Source organism: Stylophora pistillata, chromosome 2 (assembly GCF_964205215.1).
Source record: "Stylophora pistillata chromosome 2, jaStyPist1.2, whole genome shotgun sequence".
Lineage (NCBI taxonomy): Eukaryota > Metazoa > Cnidaria > Anthozoa > Scleractinia > Pocilloporidae > Stylophora > Stylophora pistillata.
Genome location: NC_142520.1, coordinates 36,002,844 through 36,010,247, shown reverse-complemented (window position 1 = coordinate 36,010,247; position 7,404 = coordinate 36,002,844). Strand labels below are relative to the sequence as shown.

Sequence of the window (7,404 nt, the reverse complement as noted above, 5' to 3'; positions counted from 1 at the left end):
ATTTTACTGGTGCAGTTTAAATGACAGATAAAGTCGCCCATCTCTCAGTGTGAAAGTTCCCCTTTCTCCAATACTTTCTTGTTACTTCAAGTTTCTTATACACCCCATCTTGTGTCTCAATCTCCACGAACTCTCCAAAAACTTTTATAACATAACCAAAGTAAAGCGCGCGCTCTGATTGGTCAATTTAGCGTCCCCCATTTGCCCATGGGTGTACGCTGCTGACGTGAGCAAATGTAAAGACTATTTTTCCGCGCGCGCTTGTTTTTTCTGGTCGCGTAAGATTTGTTAAATAAACGGGAACTCTTTAGCTAAAATGTATCAATGTTACGTTATAAAACAAATGGTAAACACCACAGCGTACACTATTGAGTTATGGATGCACTTGGGAGGTTTGCTAAGCACTCAAGAAGCTAGAGTCGCTCTCGGCTATCGTCTCGAGCGACTCTTACGCTTCTTTCGTGCTTAGCAACCTCCCGCGTGCATCCATAACTCAATAGTGTACGCTGTGGTGTTTACCATTTGTTAATTAAATAGCGGGTTTACTTTACTCGTTTTAGCCTGGTAACGCTGTAGAACATGATTGCATTTAACGCCTGCGTCATGGAAGTGTTAGGAATTTATTTATTAAATGTAAATTATTTTTTTTATTCTCTTAGGATCAGTGTAGTTCGTGATTATTTGTATCTGTTACGTAATTTTTATTCTTCACTTGTGTAAACTGTTGTGTAATTAACCTTTATTGTGTATATCAAATAGTTTTCTTCATTCTTTTCGGGCACCTTGCGTCCATGTGTATTTAAGGATTTGGGTGGTTTGGTACGGGGTGGTTTTGTTTTTGAGAGAAGGTCACCGGCGGTGAAGGTTTGAAAGTTACCAAGACTCGTTCGGATCAGAGCACGTTTTAATCACTGAAGAGTCATTCAGCAAAACCGTTCCTTTACACGACAAAAGATCCATTTGTCGGGGAGCACATGTGTGCCGAGAAGCTGGCCGAAGAAATTAAAGCGCAGAACTTGAAGGAAAAGGAGAAGATTATCTTCTGTTAGACAGTAAGCCAGTGAAGACAACTGAGTCAAGAAAGATCTGAGCGAAGACCGAATTACGTGAGGTTGGAAACTTCTACGTTTAGCTGGGTTAAACGTGAGTTCGGTTTGTGAATTGTGAATTTGGTTTGTCAGTCGTTTGTTGGTGGAGCGTGGTGATTTGTGGACAGGAGAAGAACACGGGCGTAAGGTGAAACCCAACCGAACTGAACTAAAAAAAAAAAAAAAAACCTTTTTTTATCTTAATAGTAATAATCTTGTAAATAGTTTTAGTGTACTGTAGTTTAAGTTAGCGTATTCCTGTAAATTAATTAGATCACTGTATTATCGTTATTGTTAGTCGCTTTATTGTTGTAATTAGCATAATAAATATCTCTAGGCCTACGTTTAGTTGTATTGTGGCGTGTGTTCTCGGGCTCGTTTATGTTCTGTGTTTTGTTTGTGTTAGGGGGCACCCACCTTTGTGGCGCGGATTCGTCACATATTTTTGGTGTCAGGAGTGGGATCGCTCCTTAACAGTTTACATAAACAGCTCAACAGGAGACACGCAAGGTAATAGTATACGATTATTTAATATGGCTACTGCAGCGATCGGCTATGATTCCTGGGTCCTTAAAGATCTTAGAGCTGAGGCTATCAAACGAGGTATTCATTTTTCTCCTAAGGATGGTGTTAAGACTTTAGCGAGCAAACTCAGAACTTCAGATCGCATAGGTCAGAGTTTCGATGCACCAGAAGAAAACCTTGCGGAGGAAACTTTGGAGACTGGTCTTAGTTTTGAGCAGAGATTACAGTTACAAGAGCGTGAGCTGCAGATGTTAGAACTGCGGAAGAGAATTAGTCAGGAACACAGAGAAATGAGGGAGTTAGAAAGGGAGGTGGAGAGAGAAAGGCGTCAGGCTGAAAGGGAATTAGAGAGGGAGAGAAGGGAGTTTGAAACTCAAAAAGCCCAAGAAGAAGAAAGGCGTTTGGTACGAGAGGAGGAGAGACTCAGAAACCTTAGAGCTGAAAAGGAAGAATTTGCTATAAGGGAGTTTGAAAGGAAACAGGTAAGTGACAATGAGGTTAAAAGGCCCAAGTTTATCAAAATCAGGGAAATGAGGGAGAGTGAAGATATAGATGATTTTTTCCGGATTTTTGAAATGACTGCAAGGGCGCAATCCTTACCCGAGGGGGAATGGGTTGGTAATTTAGTACCCAAGCTCACTGAAAAGGCTAAGTCTATTTATTTAGAAATCCCAGACCCTGCATGCCAGGATTACCACGAGAGTAAGGCAAGCATTATTAAAGCCTACCAGTTAACCGCAGATCACTATAGATATAGGTTTCGAACCTCAGAGAAAAAGCCCGACGAGGACTTCGTCCAGTGGGGAAACAGAACCCGAAGGTATCTCAGCCGCTGGATAGCTGTTGCCGAGGCTACTGGTGATGCGGATAAGATAATTGAACAGGTATTGATGGAGCGACTTCTTGATGCGGTAAGTCCTGAGCTTAGAGCTTGGTTAAAGGAGCAAAAGCCCAAAACTGCTGAAGAACTTGGCAACCTTGCTAATTTACATGTTCAATCTAGGAAAGGGCCACTTGTTGATGGTAAGTATATGTCAACCGCTAGTTATGAGAAATTTGGGAAAAAGAAGAGGCCAGATGTTAAGGCGGATAACTTATTGTCTGAACAGAAACAAGACCAATACCATGTAAGACCCTCCAAACCATCCTCCCCTCCAGCCCGTAGAACCACAAGGCCTGAAATTAAATGTTACAAATGTGGTAAACCAGGTCACATGTCGTTCAACTGTGGAAAGGGCCGTGGGAAGCCTTCACAGGGATACCTCCTGTGTATGACACCCCTAACGTCAGAACAATCTCAGTTCCCTTCTTGCAATGTTAGAGGTAAAATAAACGGGAAAATTGCAGAAATGGTCATTGATTCTGGTTGTACTAGGACTCTAGTCCAGAAAAGATATGTAAACAATACAGCCTTCACAGGGGAGAATATCACAGTATTAACAGCTGCGGGAGAACGTCTTACAGTCCCACTTGCAAACGTTGAATTTGACAGCAAAGAAGGTAAACACGTAGAATTAGTAGGAGTGTTGGAGAGGCTACCCGTAGATTGCTTACTTGGCAGGTCGTCTTTTGGAAGAACACTGTCGAGACAAAATGTTTTGGACCAATGGGAGAGAAATGTTCTAGCTGATGACATTGGTGGAGATGAGGCCTTCGTGATGACTAGGAGACAGAAAGCATTACAAGAAGCCCAATTGAAAGCAGACGAGCTAATTGACAGGGAAAATTCACTCGCCGTCAAGAGTTTAGCGAAGAAAGAAATAAAGCCTGAAGCTCCAGAGGAAGGAGATTTGCAAAGGTTATTTGAGGGCATGGTACAGGAAGAGACAAGTAAGAAGAATCCTGAGAGTGATACTTTGATAATAGAACCTAGTAAAGTTAAACCTCCAGTAAACATCCTAGATAGAGACAGAAACCAGCTGATAGCGGATCAGAAGTCAGACGTGACTCTCGAGAAAGTACGCAAGGAATCATCCAAAATGGCACCACAAGAATCGGATGGGTACTTCTTCACTAACGACCTCCTGATGCACCGTAAATATCTTCCCGAAGAACATAATGGAACAAGGTTTGTTGATCGAATTGTAGTACCAGAATCCTATAGGAATGAAATCCTGCGTGTTGGTCACACAATCCCCTTGTCAGGTCATATGGGTAGCAAGAAGACAGTTGAACGCATAACCGCACATTTTTTCTGGCCTGGTCTAAGCTTTGATGTTCGCAAATATTGCGCAACTTGCCCGCAATGTCAGGTGGTAGCCAGGAAGCTGAAGTCAAAAAGGGCACCCTTGAGGCCTGTAGATATTGTTACTGAACCCTTTAAGAAAATTGCCATCGACATTGTAGGAGAATTACCCAGGACAACAACGGGTTACAGGTACATTTTAACAATCGTAGATTATGCTACACGGTACCCAGAGGCCATTCCTTTACGGTCAACGAGCTCAAAAGCGGTCGCAGATGCATTGATTCAGTATTTCTCTAGGGTGGGTATCCCCGATAAGATAGTGTCTGACCAGGGCTCCAATTTCATGAGTAAGCTTATGGCCCAGCTGTATGAGCAATTAGGCATAACTAAGATTAAGACATCAGTGTACCACCCCCAGGCAAATGGGTTAGTGGAGCGTTTCAACGGCACTTTAAAGAGTATGCTGAGGAAGTTTGTTCGAGAGCGGGTTCAAACCTGGGACAAGTATCTCCCATACTTACTCTTTGCTTATAGAGAGATTCCTTGTGAGTCCACTGGCTACTCGCCCTTTGAATTACTTTATGGACATACGGTGAGAGGACCCCTCGCCGTTATCAAGGAGACTTGGTCGGAAGGATCATCTTTAGAAGACAATCTGATAACTCATGTCCTTGAGATCCGAAGAAGACTTGCAACGATGCAACAAGTTGTTCAAGAAAACTTGAAGCAAGCCCAAGGTAAGCAGAAACGGTTGTATGATATTCATAGTTCAAAACGACACTTAGAAGTTGGAGACAAAGCCTTAGTTTTGCTTCCCACCCCTGGGAGTAAATTAGAAATGAGATGGCAAGGACCCTTCAAAGTCACTAGAGCACTAGAGGACGGATTGAATTATGAGCTTGATACAGGCAAGATGTACAAACAGCATCGCACTTATCACATTAATTTGCTTAGCAAATGGCAGAGCCGTGATGAAATGGCTGCTTTAGTAATGGCGGAGTCCCCAGAGATGCCACTGCCGCACGAAAGCAACGTTTTCCCATTTGGTCACGATGAGACTTGTAAAGATGTAGTGATCTCTGATAATTTGACGGAAGATCAAAGACGACAGGTAAAAAACTTGCTACATGAGTATTCTGATGTATTTTCAGGAAAACCAAATTTAACCAATGTAGCGGTGCATAAAATCGACACGGGTGATTCCCCACCCATTAGGTGCGCCCCTTATAAGGTCCCTCAAAAACTTGAGGAGGAGGTTAACAAAGAGATTGAAAATATGCTGGAAATGGGCATAATACGCCATTCTACTAGTCCATGGGCGGCCCCTGTTGTCATTGTTCCCAAACCAGATGGTACAATACGACTGTGTGTTGATTACAGAAAAATGAATTCTGTCACAAAGATGGATGCTTATCCTATTCCCTCCATGGAACGTATGATTGAGAAGATTGCCTCTGCTAAGTACATTAGTACAATTGATCTCACAAAAGGTTACTGGCAGATTCCCTTGAAGACCTCTACCATCGAAAAGTCCGCATTTATTACTACCAAAGGCTTGTATGAGTTCTTAGTTATGCCATTTGGTATGAAAACAGCTCCAGCATCCTTTCAGAGGATGATGTCTGAGAAAGTCTTGCAGGGGTTAGATTTTGCAGATGCCTACATTGATGATGTCGAGGTTGACACGTCAACATCTTTTCCCCAACACCTTTTTGAGCTCCAACAGGTTTTACAACGTTTACGAGAGTGCAAACTGAATGCTAGGCCGTCCAAATGTAAGATCGCGATGTCAACGGTCGATTTTGTTGGTCACAGAGTTGGAGGTGATAGAATTCAGCCCCGCACAGCTTTGGTTCAAGCCATTAAAGAATATCCCAGACCAGAAACTAAGAAGCAGGTAAGATCTTTTCTTGGCTTAATCGGGTATTATAGAAAATTTATCCCAAATTTTTCGGAACGGGCTGCTGTCCTTACCGACCTCACTAAGGGTAAAAATCCCTCTAAGGTTCAATGGAGTACTAATCATGAATCAGCTTTTCAGGATTTGAAAGTTGCAATGCAGACTCCCCCTGTTTTGAGGCCACCACACTGGAATGACGAGTTCATTTTGCAAGTAGATGCGTCAAATAGAGGTCTTGGGGCCATCTTAAGTCAGAAAGATCAGGACGGGGAGGAACACCCCATAGCATATGCTAGTAGAAAGTTACAGCCTAGAGAGGAAAAGTTGTCTACCACAGAAAAAGAATGTTTAGGAATTGTTTGGGCTGTTGAGCTATTTCGCTATTATTTATATGGCCGCACTTTTAAGCTGCAAACGGATCACAATCCCCTTGTGTGGTTAAATCAGGTTCGCGACAAGAGTAGGAAACTATTAAGGTGGAGCATTACCTTACAGGAGTACGACATAAAAATAGAACATAAGAGTGGTAAGCAAAATTGTAACGTAGATGCCCTTAGTAGGGCGTAAATACCTCATATTGCTCTACAGTATATTAATGTAATCTTTAATTAAGCACTATTTTTGGGTTTTTGTCCCCAAAAAATAGCTATTTAAGGGGGGAGGTGTCATGGAAGTGTTAGGAATTTATTTATTAAATGTAAATTATTTTTTTTATTCTCTTAGGATCAGTGTAGTTCGTGATTATTTGTATCTGTTACGTAATTTTTATTCTTCACTTGTGTAAACTGTTGTGTAATTAACCTTTATTGTGTATATCAAATAGTTTTCTTCATTCTTTTCGGGCACCTTGCGTCCATGTGTATTTAAGGATTTGGGTGGTTTGGTACGGGGTGGTTTTGTTTTTGAGAGAAGGTCACCGGCGGTGAAGGTTTGAAAGTTACCAAGACTCGTTCGGATCAGAGCACGTTTTAATCACTGAAGAGTCATTCAGCAAAACCGTTCCTTTACACGACAAAAGATCCATTTGTCGGGGAGCACATGTGTGCCGAGAAGCTGGCCGAAGAAATTAAAGCGCAGAACTTGAAGGAAAAGGAGAAGATTATCTTCTGTTAGACAGTAAGCCAGTGAAGACAACTGAGTCAAGAAAGATCTGAGCGAAGACCGAATTACGTGAGGTTGGAAACTTCTACGTTTAGCTGGGTTAAACGTGAGTTCGGTTTGTGAATTGTGAATTTGGTTTGTCAGTCGTTTGTTGGTGGAGCGTGGTGATTTGTGGACAGGAGAAGAACACGGGCGTAAGGTGAAACCCAACCGAACTGAACTAAAAAAAAAAAAAAAAACCTTTTTTTATCTTAATAGTAATAATCTTGTAAATAGTTCTAGTGTACTGTAGTTTAAGTTAGCGTATTCCTGTAAATTAATTAGATCATTGTATTATCGTTATTGTTAGTCGCTTTATTGTTGTAATTAGCATAATAAATATCTCTAGGCCTACGTTTAGTTGTATTGTGGCGTGTGTTCTCGGGCTCGTTTATGTTCTGTGTTTTGTTTGTGTTAGGGGGCACCCACCTTTGTGGCGCGGATTCGTCACAGCCTGTGATATAGGTAACTTCCTTTGTAAACATAGTACATGTAGGTATACGGCACTAATACCGGAGAAAGACGACTTTTGTCAATTAGGGTGTGTATATGAAAACACCAGT

At 41.8% G+C, this 7,404-nt stretch overlaps 1 protein-coding gene across 1 annotated transcript; it reads left to right on the top strand.

Moving 5' to 3' along the window:
• The first annotated feature begins 1,621 nt into the window (after window positions 1-1,621).
• LOC148739293 (uncharacterized) lies at window positions 1,622-6,319 on the top strand. The gene is made up of 5 exons (XM_088749456.1): window positions 1,622-1,977; window positions 2,200-2,524; window positions 2,723-3,681; window positions 4,336-5,698; window positions 5,843-6,319. Exons 1-5 carry the CDS (start codon window positions 1,622-1,624, stop codon window positions 6,266-6,268), a joined length of 3,429 nt encoding a protein of 1,142 aa, XP_088605582.1. The 3' UTR covers window positions 6,269-6,319.
• Window positions 6,320-7,404: the final 1,085 nt, after the last annotated feature.

What these genes read in the sequence shown, in the direction of transcription:
- LOC148739293 (XM_088749456.1), top strand. Translation starts at nt 1,622, where the DNA reads ATGGCTACTGCAGCGATCGGCTATGATTCCTGGGTCCTTAAAGATCTT. An exon ending in TTAGAGAGGGAGAGAAGGGA is followed by an intron (nt 1,978 to 2,199) that starts GTTTGAAACTCA and finishes AATGACTGCAAG; the next exon opens with GGCGCAATCCTTACCCGAGG. An exon ending in GACCAGAAACTAAGAAGCAG is followed by an intron (nt 5,699 to 5,842) that starts GTAAGATCTTTT and finishes TCAGCTTTTCAG; the next exon opens with GATTTGAAAGTTGCAATGCA.